The sequence below is a fragment of the Quercus robur genome, chromosome 1, assembly GCF_932294415.1.
Source record: "Quercus robur chromosome 1, dhQueRobu3.1, whole genome shotgun sequence".
Taxonomy (NCBI): domain Eukaryota; kingdom Viridiplantae; phylum Streptophyta; class Magnoliopsida; order Fagales; family Fagaceae; genus Quercus; species Quercus robur.
In genome coordinates, this window is record NC_065534.1 from 8,210,343 (window position 1) to 8,236,856 (window position 26,514).

The 26,514-nt window shown below is 32.9% G+C and overlaps 1 protein-coding gene across 12 annotated transcripts; it reads left to right on the forward strand.

Moving 5' to 3' along the window:
- The first annotated feature begins 3,393 nt into the window (after positions 1-3,393).
- Positions 3,394-25,705, forward strand: LOC126718862 (CBL-interacting serine/threonine-protein kinase 3). Of its 12 annotated transcripts, none has more exons than XM_050421249.1 (15): positions 3,394-3,531; positions 18,489-18,719; positions 18,816-18,878; positions 19,336-19,407; positions 19,622-19,729; positions 19,826-19,906; positions 20,917-20,970; positions 21,051-21,176; positions 21,258-21,347; positions 23,398-23,520; positions 23,610-23,720; positions 24,522-24,635; positions 24,770-24,826; positions 24,913-24,987; positions 25,361-25,705. In XM_050421249.1, exons 2-15 carry the CDS (start codon positions 18,549-18,551, stop codon positions 25,433-25,435), a joined length of 1,320 nt encoding a protein of 439 aa, XP_050277206.1. In that variant the 5' UTR covers positions 3,394-3,531; positions 18,489-18,548; the 3' UTR covers positions 25,436-25,705. The 12 variants fall into 12 exon arrangements, 10 of the variants coding, with proteins under 10 accessions (XP_050277206.1, XP_050277226.1, XP_050277222.1 ...); XM_050421269.1 differs by lacking the exon at positions 18,489-18,719 and adding an exon at positions 4,366-4,596 and having other exon boundaries at positions 3,403-3,531; XM_050421265.1 differs by having other exon boundaries at positions 3,416-3,531; positions 18,486-18,719.
- Positions 25,706-26,514: the final 809 nt, after the last annotated feature.

A 26,514-nucleotide genomic window follows, 5' to 3' on the forward strand; every position in this document is an offset into this window, starting at 1 on the left:
TCGAGTAAGAACCTCTTTTCCTTTCCCTTGTGTGTGTATATATTTCTCAAAAAAAAGAATGGGTAATTGTCTCACATTACTTAAGAGAATGTGTTGTGTATAATATAACTTGCCTCACCCTCCCTTAAAAGTTACCTTAGCTTTTGAGTGGAGTTGTAGTGTGCTTTTGTGTTAGAACCTCTTTCCCTTGTATGTGTATTTATTTTTCAAAAAAAAGAATGGGTAATTGTCCCACATTACTTAAGAGAGTGTGTTGTGTGTAGTATAACTTATCCCACTCTCTCTAAAAAGTTATCTTGGCTTTTGAGTGGAGTTGTAGTGTGCTTTTGTGTTAGAACTTATTTCTCTCTTCATTGTGTGTGTGTGTGTGTGTTTGTTTCTCAAAAAAAAAAATGTTGTAACCTTAGGTTATAACCAGTTTTATAACTAAATTTTGTCCTGGATATATATATATATATATATGTATATATGTTTGTTAAGTGAAAAAAAAGTGGTTTATATATATATATATATATATATATATATATTTGTCAAGTGAAAAAAAAGTGGTTTATATATATATATATATATATATTTGTCACCACTTGTACCTTCTTGGCTCACTTAAACTGAAATTTGACATGGCTTGGAATCATCTAACTAATAGTAAAGCCTACCACTATTCGAATTTACAACCTCGGACTCAGAAGGTAATGGAACTTCAAGGACTTCACAGGTTATCTTTGATCTTTATACTCTTTTTTTTTTTAATGAAAACGTTGACCTTTACACTTAACATTTAATGTACTTTGATACTTAATAACTATAATGTACTTTCTATAACATAAAAAAAATTATAAATACTCATTCACCCACTTAGAAATAAGGAAGAGATTTCCATAACAAGAGACACAACTTTAGATCTCATACACATTTAGGGCCACTATAATTCATAACATTTCACCTCTCTTTGTTGTGAATTTTGTTATGCCCTTAAATTTTATCTCCTTTAAAATTAGATACTGTTGCCATGTAGTTACGTTAATACGTTTCACTAATTTAGACTATATCTGCCTAGACTGCCTTCCTTATATATATATATATATATATATATATATAAATATATATATTGTTAAATAAAAATATCATTGAACAAGGAAAACTAAGAGAAATTGATTGGTGTGGATTCTAGTTAGTTTAATTGGTAAAGTTTTTTATTGTTGAATAAAATATCTAGGGTTTAATTTTCGCCTATACCAAAAATCGATTGATGTCTTGGTTTGATAATAAAGAGCTACCATTAAAAGTGAATACGAAACTCTTTTTTTTTTAAAAAGAAAAGAAAAGAAAAGAGAAACATTACAAAAAAAAACAAGCCCAGCCCATCTTCACTGGAAGGGCAGAAGACCCACTTTGGGATAGAGGAGATGGGCCGTTTTAGGCACATAGGATGTAATGAAAATTATGAAACAGACCCCGGTTTCTGAGATAATTATTAAGTACACAACAGTTGTAGTGGTCATTCTAACCACTGAATCAATGCCACCTATGCAAATATGCAGACCACTTTTACCATCTTTTTGGTCAACCTAATAGTAAAATGATTTCACTTATGTAAATGTTTAAATTAACTTTCTAACTAGCAATTCCTTAAAAATAAAAAATAAAAAACTTTCTAACTAGCCAAAAAAAAAAAAAAAAAAATCACCAAATGATAAAATATTTACATAAATAACAATATTTAATTATCATTAGGAGGATTAGGTAGGATATTTTTTTACGATCCTCCGGTGGCACTAATAATTTTGTTAGCTTCTCTTCTGAAGCATCCCAAATTGCGAGTTCAAAGTTCAAACTACTTTTGAGGCCCTTCATAATTCTTGCTATTCCCTTGATAAGTAATATATATTTTTTTTTTGGAAGCAATAAATGCACGTTTAAAACGAAGTAGAAAATATATTTTAAATTTAAGCACCATAAGTCCACAACAACAACAACAATAATAATAATGGTACGTAATTGTTGAATGTGAAAACTGAAAAGTTTGAATTGTGCACCCTATTTATTCAATTATTCCTATCTTTAAGAAGAAAAGAAAAGAAAAGACGAAGGAAAAAAAAAAAAAAAAAAAGTAGGATTTTACTAATGTGTGACTTAAGGGCACATATTAATTTTTATTTTTAGAAAAAAATTTCTCAAAAATTAAAAAAATAATGATAGTTTTTTCAATTTTCGAAAAAATATTTTCAAAAATAGAAAGTTTAACGTGTGCCTTAAGAGCACACATTAACTGAACCCAAGTAAGAAAAAGTAATAGAATGTGCAAGTAGAGAGAGAGAGAGATGTTGTAATTGTTGTTGCCGTCAGCGGGTTAAGAGTTGGCGTGCTGAGTAGACTTGACAGCTAACTGGTGTGTGGGAAATTTTGTACGTTTAAAGAAAAAAGAAAACCACAACATATAAAACACGTGGTCCAGATTATTTTCCTGCATATACAAAAGGGTACAGAAACAGAGACAGATGTGCACCAAGTTTCACATCTTTAAATTCCGTACAGTACAACCAAGCCACGTAGTTGGAGTTAGTGTAAAAATTATTACGTGTTTCTTTAACGGGAAATAACAAAGTTTAAACGTAAATGAATATGGACTTAACTGGGTTAATTTGAATGGTATGTAAAGCATGTGTATATTTGGTATATGGGACTTCAACGTAAATTAAGAGCTCTTAATTTGAGTAATGCTATCTTTATGCCCAAAATAACATTTTGTTTGTGTCTAACTTACTTAATTCTTGATTGAATTTTAACATTTTCAAGTATATATGAATTTGGGTAAATGTTAACTCTCGTACTCGTAATTTAGATAATCAATCCACCACACTATTATTAGCATATTTCAATGGGAATTTTGAGTTATAGACATTTAGTCCACCACTCTACTAGCATATTTGCAAGTGGGATTTTTGAGTTATCTCTCAAAGATAAAGAATGGAATATTTTGGTTAAAAGATTCAAAAGACCATTTTTTGTATACATAAAATGTTAATTATTGTTACACACACTGAACAATAAGGTAAAAAATAAAGCATTTTGTACAAAATTTTCAAAATACTACATTCTATTTATGTAAAATGCTAATTACTGACGCACACTCTAGCTAGACAGAGTTCTAGAAGTCAGAACTAACTGTGCTTGTTATACACACTAAATACCTCTGTAGAAATATAAAATTACATGTACCAATATCCCCAACAAATTGTCATTAGATTAATTTATTCCACTTTTAATTCTCCATCACAAGATTCACAGCTAAAATATGAGATTTTTTTAATAAAAAATTATTATTTTTAATTGTAACCGCGTTAGTTTTGTCTGTTAGCAGTGATACAGATGCACATAGTGCCAGAAGTGATCAAAATCTGTCATTCATAATAATTTATTATATACACTGACTTTGAAAGCAAACTCAAAAAAAAAAGGAAGCTTTTTCAGTATTCAACCAGACGCAAGAGCCTTTGCCATTTTCCTTTCTTCTTATCTCTAAAACCGCAAGTATATCCTCTTTTTCTCTCTCATATATATATATATATATATATATATTATATTATTGTGTCATCATCATCCTTCTGCTTTTAATAAATAATTCATGATCTTGTTTCTCTATAAGTATGTGTCTGATTTGGTTCTTTGAATATTTTTAAGCTTCTTGCACCCCAAATTGTTTTTGTTTTTTTTGTTTGTGGGTTTATTCTGAGTATTCTGATCTCTTATCTAGTGCCCTTTACAACTCTTCACAAGCTCAACAACCTCCCTGTGTTGATTTCAAAATTTTTCTTACAGTTTGAGGTTTCTGCCATATTTTCAACAAGACTAGTTGGTGGTGTGCTCTGCTGGGTTTTTCTTGTTTTTATATTGGGTCTCTTTTGCTTCTTTTTCTTAGTTCGGATTTGTACTGAATTTCCGGTTGTTGTTGTAGTTGTTGTACGGAAGAAGGTGATTAGTTTCTCTCGTCTTGTATTGTCCTTTTCGTGTCTGAGTAGAATTCTCACGTTATAAGAAATCAAACATTATTGGTTTGCTCTTGCTCTTGCTCTTGCTCTTGTTACTCTTAAAAGCTGAGAAAAAAGAACAGGAAAAAAGGTTTTTTTTTTGGTTGGTGATCTTGGTTCTTTTGGGCAAAAAAGATTGAGGTTCCTATAGCAGATAATGAATCTTGCTGCTTCTTTTTTTGTTGGGTTTTTGTTTTCGATGTCTTGATCTATAGGAGATAATGTCAGTGACATGCAAAAATTATAATAATAACAACTCTATAATCATTATTAAAAAAAAAGTGATGATTTTGATTCATAGAACTCACTGGGATTTTGGTAATGTGTTTTGAGGCAGATTTATTGAAGTAGCTACCTCAAAGAACAGTAGTTGAGAACAGTAGGATTAAGGAGGAGAATGAGTCAACCAAAAGTGAAGAGGAGGGTAGGCAAATATGAGGTTGGTAGAACAATTGGTGAGGGGACATTTGCCAAAGTGAAATTTGCCAGAAATTCGGAGACTGGAGAACCTGTGGCTCTTAAGATCCTTGACAAAGAGAAGGTTCTCAAACACAAGATGGCTGAACAGGTACCCTCATTCATTTCTTAATTGCTTTCTTATTTACCTTACTAAATGACTTTATTTTTATTATACAAAAATAACGAAACTTTTTGTGTGGCTGCAGGTCCCAATCTCATATTTTATAGTATTTAGATGTAGGATTTAAAAAATAAAAAATAAATAAACAAATAATAAATAGATTAGATGTTTATACTTTGACCGTTGGCGTCGCCTATCACAGAGTCGGCCGTGGAAAAATTAAAGTCATACATAGGCACGCGGTCAGTCAAGGGAGCTTGGCCTCGGGGAGAGGATTTCCTGGATAAGGGAAAATGGATCTGAATTCTCTCTTTCTTTTGTTTGTTTCTTGGTGTGTGAAAAGTGCATACAATATTAAAGAGAGACGGTATAAAATTTATCTAGAGGAAAATATTATTTTGGTTCTTAAATTTTATTAAAGTTTATTTTTTATTTTTAAACTTTAAGAAATTAAATTTTTATCTGTAAATTATTAAAAAGTTTATTTTTCATCTTTAAATTATTGAAAATGTATTATTTATGTCTTTAAATTTTATAAAAAATTTGTTTTTCATCCTTAAATTATTGAAAAATGTTCATTTTTATCCTTATTTTTGTCTCTAAACTATTGAAAACATTTTTTACAAAGTTTAGGGATAAAAAAAGAACTTTTTAAAGTTTAGGGACGGAAAACAAACTTTTGATAAAATTTAGATACTAAAATAGTATTTTACCCTTTATTTTTTGTGTTTCATTTCATGGTCCTCCAATTATGATATGTTATGCATCTAATTTTTTTCATTTAAAACTTTAATTATTTTATAAGAAAAGTAAAAAATAAAAAGTTAAAAAAAAAAAAACACATTGCAAGTTATGATTGATAGAACACAAAAAGTTGTATAAAGAAATCCATCCACTTAAAAATTGGTAAAACAAAATATTTAAGGATGAGAGCACAATTGGATTCAAATCCACTATGTTCAATAAAAATAGGTTATGGGTCTATAGGTTAACCTAAATCCATTCTAATAAAATAGTGGGAGAAGTCGACCTATTTTTTTAGAAAAAAAATATGATTTTTGTTTTTTTATTATAAATTTACTAACAAAGTGAAAGGAAAATTATATGAAAGAAGCAATAACAAGAATCTTCAATTGCTCAATCTGTTTTTAATTTTTTATCTAATTTTTCTTTAATTGTCTATATTATATAAAAAATTTCTCAAAATTATCATGTAAATTCACTATTGTAAAATAATAATAATATTAACAACAACAACAATAATAATAATAGTACGAGGTTATTTTTATAAAATTTATATAATATGTTCCTAATGTTAATTATTTTCTATGATTTCTATTTTGTATAAAAAAAATAATTTTTTTCTATGAGATATTATTGTTTAAAAAAAAATCTTCTTGATATTATTGGGGCTAAACAAATGTTGTCTTGCATAGTCTATGCGTAATCCTACCATAATACTAGGTTGGCCTAACCCGTCAAAGATTGAGTAAGAATTATTGGTTTTACAATTCATTTTAGTCCAACAATTTTATAACTTGAACCTGGTTTGACTTATACCCGATTGGGTTAACACAAACATTTCCAATCCAATCCATTTGTCAAGTCTAATGTTATAAAATATGAGATATAAATTTGATACCATAAAAAGGTATATGAAAAATACAAGAAAGAGAGACTTGCGTCCGCAAAAGAATGTCCTTAATTGCTACATATTTACTATTAAGATTACATCATTGACTAACATGTGGTTATATTATTTGCATTATAATTGGACTATGATAACTTTTTTTATAACCCGATAGTTATAATAGAAGAGTGATATTTGATTTCTTTGTTTGATATAAGGAATCAATGTTCCTATTTATGAAACACTTTGAAAATTCTATTAATCGATAACGTGGTTGATGAAACTTAAAACTCTAGATTTACAATACATCATTTAAGTCTATTGAGCCTACTACCAAAATGTGACAAATTATGATCACTTGACTACTACATATAAGTTTTTAAAGTGGAAAGGACGACAGACAGTGACTCACACTATGTTTGGTTGCAAACGACGGAAGAGAAAGGAAGAGAAATGAGAAAAAGAAAGTAGATGAGAGAGAAGAGGAAAGAAAATAGTATGCTTGGAAATAAGGAGGGCAAGAGAAAAGAAAAGAGAGAATCTTTTTTTTTTTTTTTTTTTTTGGAGAAGGAGAAGAATCTTTTATTTGGTTTGCAAAAAGAAAGGAAACCAAAAGAAAAATATGTCATTTTACTTTTATACCCACATAAATGTAAAATATGGATGAAAGTTATGGGCAAAAATGTAAAATTGGTTCATAAGTAGTTAAGTATGTGGGGGTTCACTTATTTTTATTCCATTACTTCTCTCCAGATAAGTCCAAAATGGGCTAATTGCAAAATGTGGGCCCAAGGAAAACTATTTCAATGACTTTTTATTCTCCCCTTTAACCAAACAGAAGAATATACAACTTTCCCCTCATTTCTCTTCTTTTCCCTTCTCCATGTTAGTAATTTTTTTTTTTTGGTAAACAAGAGCTTTAGCTTAAATTAAAAATTAGAGTTGAGGCAGAGCCTCTCAAAGTACATGCCAATAGAGTCATAATACAAAAGCGTAGACATGTCCACTGAGGGATCATCATAAATCCTAAAATCTTGTTCTTGAGCAGCTCTCTTCTTTGCCAAAAAGTCTGCACACTGATTAGTAAATTTTCATGTACATATATTTATTGGAATAAGTTCAAAAGCATATTGGAATCCACTTCGTGGTGTAAGACAAAAAAGACATTGTAATCATGAGTCACCTCTCGTAGGTTCGGTGCCTTTGCTCCGATTTCTTTGTATGTATGGTTACCACTTGGTGTAGTGTTCTTTCCTGTGACATTGATATGTCAAGGAAAGCATCGTCAAAAAGTTTGAACCCCAACAAAGATGATAACCTGCTAACCTTGACTACCGTAACAGAAAATATTTGTCATCCTTGTCCAATACTTTCCCTAATTATGAGTGTCCACTTTGCAATATATAATGACATGACTGGTCTAGAATTGATGGATCTAGATTCTTAATTTACTTGTTTCTCCCAAAAAAAAAAAAATCTTAATTTACTTGGCTTCATTTTGGGTTCAAATGTTCAAATTCAAAGTAAGAAGTTTAACAAAATTTAGCTATAAAATTGGTTGTAACTTTAAGCTACAATATTACTTAATATCTTTTTATTAAAGGTGAATGTTGATAAATCCACTATTAGATTACATATTCTTCTTATATTTTCCATGCTTGCAAAATTTTAAGTCACATGGCAGAATCTTAAGAAAATAGCCTAAAGAACAACACCTAAGTACTGTACATAAGTCTTACTCATAATATTTAATTAACACAAAGTTTGACATGTGTATTAAGAACATAAAAAACGTGCAATTAAATGGTTAGATTTTCAAAATATGTATTAATATTTATTTTATCGAGTAAGAACCTCTTTCCCTTTCCCTTGTGTGTATATTTATTTCTCAAAAAAAAAAAAAGGGTAATTGTCCCACATTGCTTAAGAGAGTGTGTTGTGTGTAGTATAACTTGCCCCACCCTCCCTTAAAAGTTAGCTTGGCTTTTGAGTGGAGTTGTAGTGTTCCTTTATGTTAGAACCTCTTTCTCGCTCCTTTGTGTGTGTGTGTGTGTTTGTTTCTCAAAAAAAAAAAAAATGTTGTAACCTTAAGTTACAACCAGTTTTATAACTAAATTTTGTCCTCGATATATATATATATATATGCCGTTCTGGACAGTCTCGGTGCGGAAGCATAAATAGGTTACAGATGTGAAGGCTATAACTCTAGCGTTACAAATGCAAACTAGAAAATAAAAAGAGGTCATCTGTTTACAAAGTAAAGATAGGGGTTCTGAGGGTTGAGATGAATTGGTTCTTGCAATTGGATCTTTGAGGTAGTGTGAAAACTGAACCTGCTAAAGTCTGATGCAAAGGGTTCCTTATATAGCTGGAGGAAGCCTTGGATTCTTCAGGAGATTGCTGGAATCACGGAGGGTGAATTACTTTTACTCTGGGTGAATTTCTTTTCCACCGAAAGCAAACAGTAAACTAAATGATTCTGTCGGGGTACTATTTGATGAACAGTGATTGGTACTATTCATGAATAGTAACCTGTCCCCTTACTTTTTTGGAATAGTGATCATGCACAGTGTTCTGGTACTGTGGATGAATAGTGTCTTGTCTGCAACTTTTCTTGGTGCGGGTACTATTCTGAATAGTAACCGGATTTGCAAAGGTGGTTCTTGAGCTATTCTGGGGCTCTGGAGTTGTTCTGAAGCATCCTGGAGCTGTTCTGGTATTGTTCGGACTTTCTTAGTCGGAAGTACCAGATGGATACCCATCATAGGGATCCTATGGAGGATTATAATCACAGTCATGTTCATGGTATTTGTCATACAGTTTATGAAACCCACAATATAGGAGAGGTTCATAATTTGCATCCTGTGTAGTTAGCTGACTGGGATCAACATAATCAAGCCTTTGAGTAAGGAAGGCTTCAGAATATGGCTTAGTGGTAAAGACTGAAATCTTGCCAGTGTTTCCTGTGAAATGGTAGTTTTTCTATAATTCACTGGTGACTTCAAGGAGTTCATTGTTGAAGTAATCCTTCCAACATCCTGCAAGAGCATATGGGTCTTCATAGGATAGGTAGGAGTCTCCGTCATACCAAGGGCTATTGTGGGTGTACCCATTGATGAGTACAAGGTGGTGAGCATGTTGAACTGACATCCAATTGTTACTGTCCCATTGTGGGAGAGTGCTCCAACATCTGATGGAGACAAATGGACTTTTGATCTTTGCAACAACCTGTTGAATAATCTGGGGGAATTGGTTGATCTGATTATGGCTTGTTAACTTGATGAGTCTGATAAAGCCATATTCAAATATTCTTGAAAGCCAGCTTGGATCTCTATCTTCATCGTCTGCCCTGTCTTCATAGTTGACTATTAGACCAGGAAAATGATGTTTCTTTTCATAGACCCTATGACTACTTCCAAAGTACTCATTCCAGATTGACCGGATGAAGTCAGTTTCAATGTCATTTTGTTCTTCACCATAAACCGTAAAATGAGTGGTGACCATTATTTTAAAATGTTTGAACCATTGGTCATGTGATTCAGACATAGCCTTGCTTCCCAAGATACGTACTTGTATATCGGTAGGCAAGTTGGCAACAACACCTTCTTAGCTGGTTTTGAGTCTTAAGACTTAACCTAGTATAATCAATACTCATGATAGTCATTCTATCCATTGAATAGATATCCTCTTTGCCAAAGAGTTGACTAGTGAGAATTGCATTTCCTGCCTCAAGCTCTACTAGGTGTAATTCTAGTGCTTTAAGGGTTCTTTGGAAAAGGTTATAGTGATTTTGGGTAAAAGCTCTCTTATGCATTTCCTACCTCAAGCTCTACTAGGTGTAATTCTAGTGCTTTAAGGGTTCTTTGGAAAAGGTTATATTGATTTTGGGTAAAAGCTCTCTGAAGGTTATCAAGGATGAATTTAATGGAGGGTGGGAGATCTGTGTACACTCCATTGCTAAATTGTAAAGCCTTGTTTTTAACTTCTTGAAGAGTAATAGCCATATAACCACCGGAAAATGTAACCGCTGCCGGGTACATATTTTGAAGGGATGTTGCTTTTCTGGGTTCTTTTCCAGAAGAAGCGCCTTCATGCATTTTCTGAGGAAATCCCTGTATAGGTGTCTTTCCTTTGTTTCTTCTTGAAGAAGACATGTTCTGATGAAATATTTGCTTTTCTTCCTGCCATGAATTAACAGAATGGTTGTCTTTAAAAACATTTTTGTTAAAATCATGAGATGTCATGGAACAAATACTTTTATGCTGGATGCATGCAATGGGATATGATGATAGTTTATGAAATTGACTGAGGTTCAAAGAATCATCAAATGGGATGGAAGGTGCAAATTGATCAAGGTTCTTTGCTTGATTTGGACCAAGTGGAAATGTTGATAAAGACATTTTGGCATTGATGAGGTTAAGGGTCTTAGAGACAGAAACTTCTTAGAGACTGCTGATATCTCTCGGTTCTGGGCTCCTAAGAAACTTAAACTTAACTAGTTGGCCAAAAGGGTGGGTAGTGATTCCTTCACTATCCGTGATGAAAGGATACAATAAACGCATGAAAGGGTTTCCTAAGATGACCCTATCTGTCATATTCTTGACAAGAACAAATGTGGTTCTGAAACACGTATTGTCTTGGCAAATATGTGCTTTTGGGATTTCGAATTCAATCTACATTTTACCTCCACTTGCAGAAGTTAACCTTTCTTTGGTTTTCCGGAAGTATTTGGAGGGAATGATTCCTTCTTGAATGCAGTTGAGATCAGCGCCTGAGTCTATTAAGGCAACTACCTCAAATTCAAAATCTTTGCTTATGACAATCCTGACTTTGGAGTGCCATTTCTGGAAGTTAATCCTATTGACGGTATGTAAGAACGCCTCACTGGATGGTTCTTGTACCATATCAGCTGTAGGGTTAACTGTTTCATCTGCTTCTTCATCAGAAGGGTTCTGTAACGAGGTTCCACCCTCATTGCCTTGATGAGAAGTATTTTCTAACTGCCTGACTCTCTGGTCCATGAGATTGTGATCTACCCTGAGGATGGTTAACTCTTGCCTAAGGGTTCTTACTTCAGATTTGGTATCCTTAATCTCTTTCTGGAGATCTTGGACGGTAATTTCTTTCTTGGATTTGGTAAACCTATTGTAGATTTTCTTCAAATCGACTTTGGGTTCCTGAACCTTAGGTTTGGATGTGCTAGCTTCCTTAATTAGGGTTTTGTGGAACTCACTAAGCCTTTGAGCTTTGGTGACTGGGTCTTCGATCTGTTCTATTAAATCTAAGAGAAGCTCTTCTTGCTTAGAAAGGGCATTGATAGTCTTGTACCTACAACAACTATCTTTGCAGGCTAGGATTTCATCTGAGCTACTAGAGGAACTAGAGGAGACTCTAGAGGTTTCAGAAGATGTCCTATATAACTGGTGATCTTCTTGCTCATCATTGGAAGACTCACTTTCTAAGTAGTCAAATGCTAAGAGTTTGAAGATTTCTTTCTTACTGGTTTGGTCACTAATAAGGGTATTGATAAGGGTTTTGGCCTTCGCTTTACACTCTTTCTGGAAATAACCTGTTTTTCTGTACTGAAAGTATTTTCCTGATGCTTTGGGTAAGAATTTTCCTGTAGACCTGGGTTTTCCCTTCTTATAGAAATCATCAGTTTTGAACTTCTGTTTTCTATAATGTTTAGAGGATGTTTTCTTCCTGTGGGTTTTTTCAGAGGGTTCTTTGCCTCTGTGTTTGGATTTTCCTTTTGGGATGACTGAAGATAAGCTGTACTGTGTACAGAAGTCTCCTACTTCGTACTTGGCTTTGCTCTTGCTGGCTTGGCTTTGGATTTTAAGATCTCTACACATCTTCATTCCTTCACTCCGGATTGTGCTAGAGATGTCTCCATAGGTTAGGTTATCATAATCTATGACACCTAAGGGACTGGCAAAGGTTTCTTTGACCTTTTGTCCAAACAATGTGGGTAAGCCATTGATGAACTTCTCCTTCCAAAATGGAGAGTTACAATTGCTTCTATGCAGGACTCTGGTGGTAAACACATCTTCATACCACCTGTATTCACCAAGGTTTTTACATCTAAGGTTACTCAACTGGTCATAAATCCTAGATGTGATGTTGCCGGGTTTACCTACGAAGTGTTTCATGATCGTATAGATCAGGGTATTGACTCCATCGGGAACACCTCGTTCTATGTGTTCGTCAAAGATGGGGTTCTCATTCTCATCTTTTTGAACTGCATGCTTGATGTCTTCCTTAGACTTTTCTGTTAAACAGTTGTTCCACCAGGCTAACAGTTTTTCTGTGAATCCTAAAGTCATGAGCTCTATAACCTCTGTGTTTTGCATTCCGTCATTTAGGTAGTTATTGGCTACCACGGTCATATGTCGAATCTTGTTTAGGATTTCTTGTTCTGATAAACCATCTATGTTCTATTCATAGAGTTTACCAGTGGATACTGTGAACTGGCTATTTCTTTCCTCATACTGGAGGTCAGGGGGTGTTGTTCTGGGATACCAATTCTTGGTTAGGCTGGTCGGGTTTACCTTGGGTTGGTAAAGCCTATTTACCTGTAACTCTCGAAATTAGTCTTCTAGGTGTTCTATCTCCTTTTTTGTTTCTGAGGAGGTTCTACTAGAACTACTAGAAGCTGTATGAGCTCTCAAAGTGACTAGCCTGGGGTCTCTACTGGTTGAGGTGTGGTCTGGTGAAGGGGTGATTGGTTCCTTCTTCACAAGTTCCTCAAGCTTCTGGGCAACTATTTCTAAGGCTGTTTTATCCTTAGGCTTGAGACTAGCTTGTCTGGTTGTGGGGAGCTTGACTAAAGGCTTTTCTAAGGTTTGGATAGGTTTGCTAGGGCTTCCTAGCTGAAGGATGACCTTGTTATCTATCCGATCTTTTATCTTATCAATCTGTTTACCTATGACTCCTAAACACTGGTTGGTATAGTTGTTTTGCTCTATTACCTTCTTGACAACCTTTTCTTCTGTGAAATGGTAGTTTTTTTTTTAGAAGACGTCTCTCCACTAGTTGAATGATGGGGAAACAATACTAGTTCAAAGTACATGCCAATAGAGTCATAATACAAAAGCGTAGACATGTCCAGTGAGGGATCATCATAAATCCTAAAATCTTGTTCTTGAGCAGCTCCCTTCTTTGCCAAAAAGTCTATACACTGATTAGTAAATTTTCATGTACATATATTTATTGGAATAAGTTCAAAAGCATATTGGAATCCACTTCGTGGTATAAGACAAAAAAGACATTGTAATCATGAGTCACCTCGTGCCTTTGCTCAGATTTCTTTGTATGTATGGTTACCACTTGGTGTAGTGTTCTTTAATCTTTCCTGTGGCACTGATGTGTCAAGGAAAGCATCGTCAAAAAGTTTGAACCCCAACAAAGATGATAACCTGCTAACCTTGACTACCTAACGGAAAATATTTGTCATCCTTGTCCAATATTTTCCCTAATTATGAGTGTCCACTTTGCAATATATAATGACATGACTGGTCTAGAATTGATGGATTTAGATTCTTAATTTACTTGTTTCTCCCAAAAAATAAAAAAAATTCTTAATTTGCCTGGCTTTGTTTTGGGTTCAAATGTTCAAATTCCAAGTAAGAAGTTTAACAAAGTTTAGCTACAAAATTTGTTGTAACTTTAGGTTACAATATTACTTAATATCTTTTTATCAAAGGTGAATGTTGACAAATCCACTATTAGATTATATATTCTTCTTATATTCTTCATGCTTGCAAAATTTTAAGTCACATGGCAGAATCTTAAGAAAATAGCCCAAAGAACAACACGTAAGTACTATACACAAGTCTTACTCATAATATTTAATTAACACAAAATTTGACATGTGTATTAAGAACATAAAAAACGTGCAATTAAACGGTTAGATTTTCAAAATATGTATTAATGTTTATTTTATCGAATAAGAACTTATTTTCCTTTCCCTTGTGTGTGTATTTATTTCTCAAAAAAAAAAAAGAATGGGTAATTGTCCCACATTGCTTAAGAGAGTGTGTTGTATGTAGTATAACTTGCCCCATCCTCCCTTAAAAGTTAGCTTGACTTTTGAGTGGAGTTGTAGTGTACCTTTGTGTTAGAACCTCTTTCTCTCTCCTTTGTGTGTGTGTGTTTGTTTCTAAAAAAAAAATATATATGTTGTAATCTTAGGTTACAACCAGTTTTATAACTAAATTTTGTCCTCGATATATATATAAATATATATATTTTTTGTTAAGTGAAAAAAAAGTGGTTTGCACCACTTGTACCTTCTTGGCTCACTTAAACTCAAATTTGACATGGCTTGGAATCATCTAACTAATAGTAAAGCCTACCACTATTCGAATTTACAACCTCGGACTCAAAAGGTAATGGAACTTCAGGGACTTCACAGGTTATCTTTGATCTTTTTATATATATATATATATTTTTTTTTTAATGAAAACGTTGACCTCTACACTTAACATTTAATGTACTTTGATACTTAATAACTATAATGTACTTTCTATAACATAAAAAAAATTATAAATACTCATTCACCCACTTGGAAATAAGGAAGAGATTTCCATAACAAGACACAGCTTTAGATCTCATACACATTTAGGGCCACTATAATTCATAACATTTCACCTCTCTTTGTTGTGAATTTTGTTATGCCCTTAAATTTTATCTCCTTTAAAATTAGATACTGTTGCCATGTAGTTACGTTAATACGTTTCACTAATTTAAACTATATCTGCCTAGACTGCCTTGCATATACATACATATATATATATATATATATATTGTTGAATAAAAATATCATTGAACAAGGAAAACTAAAAGAAATTGATTGGTGTGAATTCCAATTAGTTTAATTGGTAAAATCTTTCATTGTTGAATAAAAGATCTAGAGTTCAATTTTCGCCTATACCAAAAACTGATTGGTGTCTTGGTTTGATAATAAAAAGCTATCATTAGAAGCGAATGCTATAAATTGAAACTCTCTTAAAAAAAAAAAAATAAAAAAAAAAAGAAAGAGAAACGTTACAAAAAACAAGCCCAGCCCATCTTCACTGGAAGGGCAGAAGACCCACTTTGGGATACAGGAGATGGGCCGTTTTAGGCACATAGGAAGTAATGAAAATTATGAAACAGACCCCGGTTTCTGAGATAATTATTAAGTACACAACAGTTGTAGTGGTCATTCTAACCGCTGAATCGATGCCAATGCAAGTTAGCTTTTTAACGTGCACAAAATAAAAAATTATCAAATAATATCATATTTACATAAATAATAATATTTTATTATAATTAGAGGATTAGGAATGACCACTTTTACAATCTTTTTGGTCAACCTAATAGTAAAATGATTTCACTTATGTAAATGTTTAAATCAACTTTCTAACCAGCAATTCCTTAAAAAAAAAAAAAAAACTTTCTAACTAGTAAAAAAAAAAATAATAAAAATCAACAAATGATATAATATTTACATAAATAACAATATTTAATTATCATTAAGAGGATTAGGTAGGATCATTTTTTTACGATCCTCCGGTGGCACTAATAATTTTTTTAGCTTCTCTTCTGAAGCATCCCAAATTGCGAGTTCAAACTACTTTTGAGGCCCTTCATAATTCTTGCTATTCCCTTGATAAGTAATATATATATATTTTTTTTTGGAAGCAATAAATGCACGTTTAAAACGAAGTATAAAAAATATTTTAAATTTAAGCGGTTATCAAAAAAAATATTTTAAATTTAAGCACCATAACTCATAAGTCCACAACAACAACGACAACAATAATAATAATGGTACGTAATTGTTGAATGTGAAAACTGAAAAGTTTGAATTGTGCACCCTATTTATTCAATTATTCCTATCTAAAAGAAGAAAAGGAAAGAAAAGACGAAGAAAAAAAGTAATAGAGCGTGCAAGTAGAGAGAGAGAGAGATGATGTAACTGTTGTTGCCGTTAACGGGTTAAGAGTTAGCGTGCTGAGTATACTTGACAGCTGACTGGTGTGCGGAAATTTTGTACGTTTAAAGAAAAAAGAAAACCACAACATAAAACACGTGGTCCAGATTGTTTTCCTGCATATACAAAAGGGTACAGAAACAGAGACAGATGTCCACCAAGTTTCACATCTTTAAATACCGTACAGTACAACCAAGCCACGTAGTTGGAGTTAGTGTAAAAATTAATACTTCCTCTGTTCTATTTTGTTTGTTCTCTTTGAAAAGTCAAACTTTTTAAGAGAATATCATTTATTGTTTTGTCTACCTTTTAAAGATGTATAAGTTTCCAAAACTACCCTTAAATAAATTTATCAAAAAATTGAATTAGTAAATTAATAGGATTATAATAGGAACATTAATAAATTAATGACTTTTATTTTTAGAAACAGGACAATATTTTGAGACATCCCAAAATGAAATAGAGGACAAACAAAGTGGGACGGAGGGAGTACGTGTTTCTTTAACGGGAAATAACAAAGTTTAAACATAAATGAATATGGACTTAACTGGGTTAATTTGAATGGTAGGTAAAGCATGTTTATATTTGGTATATGGGACTTCAACGTAAATTAAGAGCTCTTAATTTGAGTAATGCTATCTTTATGCCCAAAATAACATTTTGTTTGTGTCTAACTTACTTAATTATTGATTGAATTTTAGCATTTTCAAGTATATGTGAATTTGGGTAAGTGTTAACTCTCGTACTCGTAATTTAGATAATCAATCCACTACACTATTATTAGCATATTTCAATGGGAATTTTGAGTTATAGACATTTAGTCCACCACTCTTCTAGCATATTTGCATGTGGGATTTTTGAGTTAACTCTCAAAGATAAAGAATAGAATATTTTGGTTAAAAGATTCAAAAGACTATTTTTTGTATACGTAGAATATTAATTATTGTTACATACGTTGAACAATAAGATAGAAAATAAAATATTTTGTTCAAAACTTTCAAAATACTACTTTCTATGTATGTAAAATGCTAATGACTGTTGCGCACTCTAGCTAGACAGAGTTCTAGAAGTCAGAACTAACTGTGCTTGTTATACACACACTAATACCTCTGTAGAAATATAAAATTACATGTACCAATATCCCCAACAAATTGTCATTAGATTAATTTATTCCACTTTTAATTCTCCATCACAAGATTCACAGCTAAAATATGAGATTTTTTTAATAAAAAATTATTATTTTTTAATTGTAACCGCGTTAGTTTTGTCTGTTAGCAGTGATACAGATGCACACAGTGCCAGAAGTGATCAAAATCTGTCATTCATAATAATTTATTATATACACTGACTTTGAAAGCAAACTCAAAAAAAAAAAGGAAGCTTTTTCAGTATTCAACCAGACGCAAGAGCCTTTGCCATTTTCCTTTCTTCTTCTTATCTCTAAAACCACAAGTATATCCTCTTTTTCTCTCTCATATGTATATATTATATTATTGTGTCATCATCATCCTTCTGCTTTTGATAAATAATTCATGATCTTGTTTCTCTATAAGTATGTGTCTGATTTGGTTCTTTGAATATTTTTAAGCTTCTTGCACCCCAAATTGTTTTTGTTTTTTTTGTTTGTGGATTTATTCTGAGTATTCTGATCTCTTATCTAGTGCCCTTTACAACTCTTCACAAGCTCAACAACCTCCCTGTGTTGCTTTCAAAATTTTCTTACAGTTTGAGGGTTCTGTCATATTTTCAAGACTAGTTGGTGGTGTGCTCTGCTGGGTTTTTCTTGTTTTTATATTGGGTCTCTTTTGCTTCTTTTTCTTAGTTCGGATTTGTACTGAATTTCCGGTTGTTGTTGTAGTTGTTGTACGGAAGAAGGTGATTAGTTTCTCTCTTGTCTTGTAGTCCTTTTCGTGTCTGAGTAGAATTCTCACGTTATAAGAAATCAAACATTATTGGTTTGCTCTTGCTCTTGCTCTTGCTCTTGTTACTCTTAAAAGCTGAGAAAAAAGAACAGGAAAAAAGGTTTTTTTTTTTGTTGTTGGTGATCTTGGTTCTTTTGGGCAAAAAAGATTGAGGTTCCTATAGCAGATAATGAATCTTGCTGCTTCTTTTTTTGTTGGGTTTTTGTTTTGGATGTCTTGATCTATAGGAGATAATGTCAGTGACATGCAAAAATTATAATAATAACAACTCTATAATCATTATTAAAAAAAAAGTGATGATTTTGATTCATAGAACTCACTGGTGTTTTGGTAATGTGTTTTGAAGCAGATTTATTGAAGTAGCTACCTCAAAGAACAGTAGTTGAGAACAGTAGAATTAAGGAGGAGAATGAGTCAACCAAAAGTGAAGAGGAGGGTAGGCAAATATGAGGTTGGTAGAACAATTGGTGAGGGGACATTTGCCAAAGTGAAATTTGCCAGAAATTCTGAGACTGGAGAACCTGTGGCTCTTAAGATCCTTGACAAAGAGAAGGTTCTCAAACACAAGATGGCTGAACAGGTACCCTCATTCATTTCTTAATTGCTTTCTTATTTATGTATGTATGTATATTATACACCATAGGTGATTTCTCTTTTCTTTTGCATAATGTTACAGATCAGGCGGGAAATAGCAACAATGAAGTTAATCAAGCATCCCAATGTCGTTCGATTATACGAGGTTCTCTCTCTTTCTTTCTTTTTTTTTTTTTTTCTTTTTTTTTTCCTCAATTGTTTTGGTAATTGCATGAACTTGTTAACTGTAAGCAATTTTAAAGACAGAAAATTAGTGTGTGATCCAATGTTATGGGAGAGGAAAGAGTATCACGTCTGTACTCTAGGAGTATATTATTTTATACAAGTCTTTAAAGACAGCTCTTGAATTCGACGATAAATTTCTTTCTGTCAGGTAGTTAATATAGCATATAGAGACACCACTTGACCCAAAATCATAAGCCAATCGGTTTGGGCCTACTTATGCTATTAACTCCTCATTCTCATCATTAGTATCCAATGTTGAACTTTACTACTTAGTTAACAACACACCTTAACTCGATAATATTCCAATACTTTCCTTATCCTGCTTATTGTCTGAATTTTATTTTTTTCTGTTTTCTTTTTTTCCTCTTACTTTTCAGGTGATGGGGAGCAAGACGAAAATATTCATTGTTATGGAGTTTGTTACTGGTGGAGAACTATTTGATAAGATTGTGAGTTGTTGAATTTTCTATTGTTCCTGTTCTATACAATGGTTTGCCAATCAATTGTAAGGGGTCCATGAATGATACATTAGAGTTATCACTCCAGTTTCACAGTTCCCATTTGTTTATCAACCATTCTGTGTTGCTCTCTCTCATTCTTGTACTTGGATTAGATATTTAAGATAGTGAACAATTTCTAAAGAAAATGTATTTTGTTGTGAAGGTAAACCATGGACGAATGAGAGAGGATGAGGCCCGCAGATATTTTCAGCAGCTTATTAATGCAGTTGATTATTGCCATAGCAGGGGCGTTTATCACAGAGACCTCAAGGTGTGTAATGTCTTTTAACTCCCCCTGCCAGAATCAGTTAATATGGCAGGAAAGATTCATTGCTTCATAATGTTCTTTCATTTTTATGGCTTGTAGCCAGAAAATTTGCTGTTGGATGCTTATGGAAACCTCAAAGTTTCTGATTTCGGGTTGAGTGCACTGTCCCAACAAGTCAGGGTAATATAGTGCTGTTTCCTCTGAACTTCTCATTGGTCTTTTGTTTTCAGATATTGTATTGATCTTGTTACTGCTATCTGTATTGTCATTTTTAAGCTTGGCATTGAAGGACAGTGATATTATTAAATGTATATTAGTGTGGAAGATGAAAGCAAATGGTTCTTGGTTGTACTGTGATAATGGTGGAAACCTTTTGAAAGTGAGGATAGCTGAAATGTGCACACTGAAAGCTTTATTTTAAGTAATTTGGAACATGTAAAGGCTATACATAGATTTATTGTTTTGGCACGACAGCAAGGTTTCATCGCATACTAGGTTATACATAGATGTCAATACCTTCCATTGTTTTGGCATGAGTGTATTGCTATAGCAACCTAAATTCTTTATTAAGCATGGCCACCCTAGTTATATTATATCATATGCGTTTTAATTCCAAGTTTGATTTAAAATTACTATGGCCAAAAGCAACAAAAAGAAAAACCTAGATCTTTTTATGTAGTAACTTAATGTCATATTTGATGAATGAATGGTTTAATCCACTCTCATGCACATAGTTTGTTTTATTGAAGGGGTTCCCTTCTAATTTTTTGCAAATTAAAATTAATTTTCTTCAAATAATTATTTTAACAAAATTCTATCATGGACCCCATTATTTCTCTGTACTTGGAGAAAACCTGGACTGCTGAAGTGTGCTGAATGATATATAAAGATAATGTTCATTGAATAAGTACATACTTATTAGAACAGCCCGGTGATTCTGAAGCTTCAGAAGAAGGAAAAATGTATCTGGTATTGTTAGGGTTAAGTTATTAGTGTTCCTTCCATTAATTTGTAATTTATCTGTCAAATAAAATATAGTTAAGATCTATTTTTTGTTTGTATTTCCAAGGATTGCAATATACTACTTTGGTAATTGCATTGCTGCCCTCTCTCTCTCTCTCTTAGGACCTTCATCCATTGTTAGCATTGAATATTGCTTTTGTTTCTTACTGTATGGTTAAATCTGGCAGGATGATGGCCTACTTCACACTACCTGTGGAACACCAAATTACGTTGCTCCTGAGGTGTGTACTGTTCACATCATGCTTATATTTTTATACACCTGTGTTCCTATTTCATAACAATATATGATCTTGCTGTTTAGGTCCTCAATGATAGAGGCTATGATGGGGCAACTGCGGACTTGTGGTCGTGTGGAGTGATACTCTTTGTACTGCTTGCAGGTTACTTGCCTTTTGATGATGCTAATCTTATGACCCTGTATAAAAAAGTGAGCCTTTTATCAATTCTTTATCACAATCCTCCTATTGTTTTCCATCTTCTATATATTACCCACTTTCTCTATGTGCAGATTTCTGCTGCTGAATTTAGTTGCCCTCCTTGGCTGTCATTCAGTGCAATGAAATTGATAACTCGAATCCTGGATCCCAACCCTATGACTGTAAGTAAACTTGTCAGTGTCATTCTATTGATGATTTGTGGCCTTTCTGCATCTTAAAAATTTTAAGAATAGACTCTGATTTTCATAGTATCATTGTTGGTAAGGACTGCATTTCATACTGAAACCTAATTTTTCAATAGGATTGTTAAATTAGAAGATTATGAAGCTTGAAGTACAAACTCAAGGTCTCAAGAATATCATTACATACATTGACATGCACTTCATTAATATATAGTGGTCATAATTTTAAGTCATGGAATCCTGCGACTTTTTTCTCTTTTTTTTTTTTTGGTTGAGAAAGGGAATCCTGTAACTAATACTTTCTGCAGTCACCAAAAGAAAATCTGAGCATAATGACAAACATTTCGGTTGGACAAATGAAACCCTATCAAACATTCTATCTTGCTTTAAATACATTAGTTGAACAGACCCTCCAATATCAGGAGCTGTTCAAGTTCACCCAGACAGCGAAGGATGTTGTACTCGTATGTGCTTAAGCTATTTGATTGAGAAAGTACCCATCAATTATTTGGTGAGGTAGTAAAGGCCAATTATACTAAATTCTTATTGCGGTGCTGAAAGTCAGGCATGTTCAGGCTTCCTCTCTCTTGTATTTATTTATTTTCCATTTTAGATTTTACCACTAGGCTTTTGCACATTGTATAATCATTAGTTTGAATTTGAGCGAATTTGCAACAGGTTTATTATGGCTAATATTCTTATGTTTTGTTACAAAGGTTGTAGATAATTTGGTTATGTGGTAGCTTATTTAAATCTGGAAGTTTATGACTAATCTTTTTCATTGTTATTCATATTAATAAATGCTTTTCTTTTTGTCTATTATTTTGAGATGTGTAGGTTATCTCTCACGTTGTTTGTCCTACATTCACCATTGTTAGGAACTTAGGATGCCTTGTGATTGTTCTAAGAAGTTCAATTATATATGCATATAGGCTGTCAAGGCATTAACTCTTTCTTGTCAGCCTACTTAAAATGCTACCTGCCAGAGTTTGTCTAGACAAACAATGCAAGAATGCCTGTGAGTAAATATTGGCATCCCTAGCGTTTGGTGGAGGTCTTGTTAGATTGTATGGTTCTTTGAGAACCAATGTACTTGTGTGAGCTTACATACATGAGCAAAATGGTTTTATAGTTATACTACTCTAGGTCATGTTACTTGTTCTAGAGAAATCTTAACAGTTTCTTTATAAGCAACAAAAAGTATGTTACAAGATCAAGTGATTATCTAGAAACCAAAACTTTACAGATCTAGATTTGTGCTTTATTTCTTGACCATTAGCTTTGGTTTATCTGATGACAATAATCATCAATTAGTGTAAGCAATTGACTATGATGATAAATGAAAATTAGACATTTATTTTATCATGGTGCCTATTGTAGCTTGTGAGTATACAACAAAGGAGTTACACCTTGTGCTGTTTCATATATACATATATATTTTTTAAATTCCTTGTAATATACTTCATTTCATGTTTTCCTTTTAGTAGGCACAACAGTTGGGGATTCAAACCAAGAAACCTGCAAATTAACAATTAAAATGTATTATTCTATCTGCTTCATCTTCTTGTTTCCTTTATTTTCTTCTAAATTTTCCAAAAGGCATCATAACAGTTTCTCAAAAATAATGTTTGGAGGGTTACTCAAAAAAATAATGTCAAGGGTGAAAGAGTTGGTTTTTCTCTTGCATTTTAACTTTTAGATTCCCTAGTTAGTGCCCAAGTGTTGCCTTGTACAAACTGTCTCCAACTGCATATGCATCAGTGTGATTCTTTTAACCATATTTGCGCTTATGTAGTCTGACCTTTGGAACCATAAGCAGATGATTTCAGCCCCCCCCCCCCCCCCCCCCTCCCCCAACCTAAAAAATAAGAAAAAAAATAAAATGAAAACGGACTGTAATTGTGCTTTTCACATTGCCACAAAAACTTGCAAAAATTACCATTAATAAAAAATTATTATATGATTTCTGAAACCATCTTTCACAACTAGCTAGATATATGTTTCTCTGATTTGCTGTGATCTATGGCAGCGTATTACCATATCTGAAATATTGGAAGACGAATGGTTTAAGAAAGACTATAAGCCTCCTGTGTTTGAAGAAAAGGAGGATACAAATTTGGATGATGTGGAAGCTGTCTTTAAAGACTCAGAAGTATGTTCCAGATGACTATTACTATAACAAGCCTGCTGCATTGTTAACAAGTATTTGTCTCAAAATCTGTGTTTTTGTTATTGTAACAGGAGCACCATGTGATGGAGAAGAAGGAAGAGCAACCAGCAGCTATGAACGCATTTGAGTTAATTTCATTGTCAAAAGGGCTAAACCTTTCGAATTTGTTTGATATGGAACAGGTTCGCGCAAGTTAAAAATATGCTCTCTGTATTGCTATGAAATTAATATATTTAACTTTAAGTGGTGATTGACTATTTGTATTTACCCCTGACATGGGAAAGTTTGGTGGTTGATGAAATTACATTCCATTCACAAGGAAAAGAGAGTTAATAAAAAATCAGTATAATTTTGTAGATCATAGGTTCTTGTATTCGTTCCTCTTTCTCCTCGTTTATTCTTCTTCAAGCAGAGACTAATAATATTTCAAGAAGGGTCACTTTGCAAAAAAATTTGGGAAGGGAATCTAAACTATATTGTGATGGGTTTATCACTGATAATGAATTGAGCTAGGAAGGCTCAGTTAATCAGGACACTTAATTGATGATAAAAGATTCTCTCATTCAGTTTTGGCTCAACATTTGTCTTTGAATTCAGATTAGTTATTTCTATTATTTTCAAAGTTATTTGTGCTAGGAATTTTTGGAAACTTTGGTGAGAAAGATTTCTGTATTGAGTACATGATTCTGCAAATGCATGACCTGTGGAAACTATCAGCTGTGAAAGTTATTTTTGTGCTGTTATGTTTTGTAAAATAAACCCAAGGAGGATTTTGTTTAATACTGCTTTGTGCATATGATTTAACAAATATTGTTTCTCAAAAAAAAAAAAAAAAAAAAAAAAAAACAAATATCTATTTCCTTTGGTAGACAGACCACGTATTTGGTCAGTGAGGCAATAATTTACATTTCATGAAAAATTTAAGATAAAAAAATATTGCTCTGTATTTATGTTGGGGTTTGTCATGATGTCATTGCATGCAGGGATTTAAGAGAGAAACAAGGTTCACATCCAAATGCCCTGCCAATGAGATCATCAATAAGATTGAAGAAGCCGCAAAGCCTCTTGGTTTTGATGTACACAAGAAGAACTACAAGGTGGGCAAAATGTAGTCAACAGACTTAACTAGTGTTTATATAACAAGGATTTGTGGTATTTTCATATTTTTTAAAATTTTATAATAATTATGCATTTTGGATGAAATTAATATGTATCATATTAAATCTTCTAGATGAGGCTTGAAAACATGAAAGCTGGAAGAAAGGGAAACCTTAATGTTGCCACAGAGGTACATGACAATTATGCTTCTTGTTATTCATTAGCTGGAATTGTTTTATTCTTTGTTATTTTTACCTATTCTTATATTTTAATCAGATATTTCAAGTGGCACCTTCTCTTCATATGGTTGAGGTGCGGAAAGCAAAAGGGGACACCTTGGAGTTTCATAAGGTATCCTCCTGTTGTTTTTTTGCTTTTCCATCGATTATATTTTCATTTCTCTCACTTTTTGAGGTAATTATTATGTTTCCGAGAGTATCTAAACTTGAAAAGGGGTAGTTGCTAGAGAGAGAGAGAGCTGAAGGCGGGTGAGATTTACCATATCTAAAGTAGGATTTCTCTCTTATTAGTTATGGCTGTCGGTGAAGGATTTCAGGACATTAATCTGCCATGTGAGGGTCAATTGTTGTCACCCTAAAGCTGGTTGTCAAAAACAACCATGTGGCTGCAGCTCTATCTTTATAAATTCAGAGGCCTAATTATTAGAACATTGGAGTTGACATATCTAAATTCTAAACTACTGTTTTTTGTTTTTCCTGCGCAGTTTTATAAAAACCTCTCAACCTGCCTGGAGGATGTTGTTTGGAAAACTGAGGAAGACATGCAAGAAATGAAATAACATCCCGTTTCTGCTTTTATTGTGTTGTATCCTCAATGATTTACCATTCAAGCTACCTTGGTAAATGTTGTTCTATATGCTCATTCTTTTCATTTTGTTTTTTGACCTCCGTAGATTAGACAGACATGGTTTTACCAATTGTTTTCCATGTTATTATTGTTGGAAAGCATAGCGGTGCAATGTTTGTTTTCTACTTTTTTACAATCAAACAGATCAACCTTAATTTGAGGTGATGAAGTAAGAATGATGTGTAATTTTTTGTTTTCCTCATCCATCGCCTTACTATGACTATCTGGTACACTTGTGGTCATCTTCATGCCTTGTTTTCTAGAGCCTAGGCAGTCTTGTACTAACATTTGTTATACTAAGTGTTGTTCAACAGAGAAATTTTCTCTCTCTCTCTCTCTCATGCTATGAATTGATACCTCCCTCCTAAAATGTAAAGGTACTACCAAATAACAAGATCTTAAACAGGCTAAGATAAGATTGAAACTCATAGCTTTTGAGAGGACAGTTGAGATTTTTGTTAGACTTGTGGTCCAAGCATAAATGTATGATGGTTTCAAACCTCTTTCCTTCTAAAGGAGGAGAGATACTCTACTAATAACAAGATGTTGATAAGTAAATATAAGAATTAAACTGCAAGATTTGTGATCTAAGGATTCTAAGCAATTGAGCTTTCAATCCCTGCCACAATAATATGAGAGAGAGAGAGAGAGAGAGAGAGAGAGAGAGAGAGCATATGCCAATTGTCATGCCAAATCAAAGGCATAATAGATGACTTAAAAATGAGCAATTTTCTTTTTTCATTTTGTAAAAAATTGCATATATTTGGTCTCTTCGGTTCACTTAGGTCTTTGTACATTTTCTATTAATAGACTTTCAGTTATAGATATTATCAATTTTTTACCAGTTAAACTATCTAGAATTCAAAAATATATTATCAATTTTAACAATGAAAAATGACACTACTATTATTGATATTTATATTGATTATAAAGAATTGAAGCACAGCAATGAAGTACACGACCCACTAAAAGCTCTTACCTGTAAAAGAACCAGTAAAAGAAGCGGCTAGA

Coding starts and splice junctions, on each gene's coding strand:
- LOC126718862 (XM_050421290.1), top strand. CDS start 18,549: ATGAGTCAACCAAAAGTGAAGAGGAGGGTAGGCAAATATGAGGTTGGT. Junction 18,879..19,335: donor ATGTCGTTCGATTATACGAG/GTTCTCTCTCTT, acceptor CTTACTTTTCAG/GTGATGGGGAGCAAGACGAA. Junction 20,971..21,050: donor CAAATTACGTTGCTCCTGAG/GTGTGTACTGTT, acceptor CTTGCTGTTTAG/GTCCTCAATGATAGAGGCTA.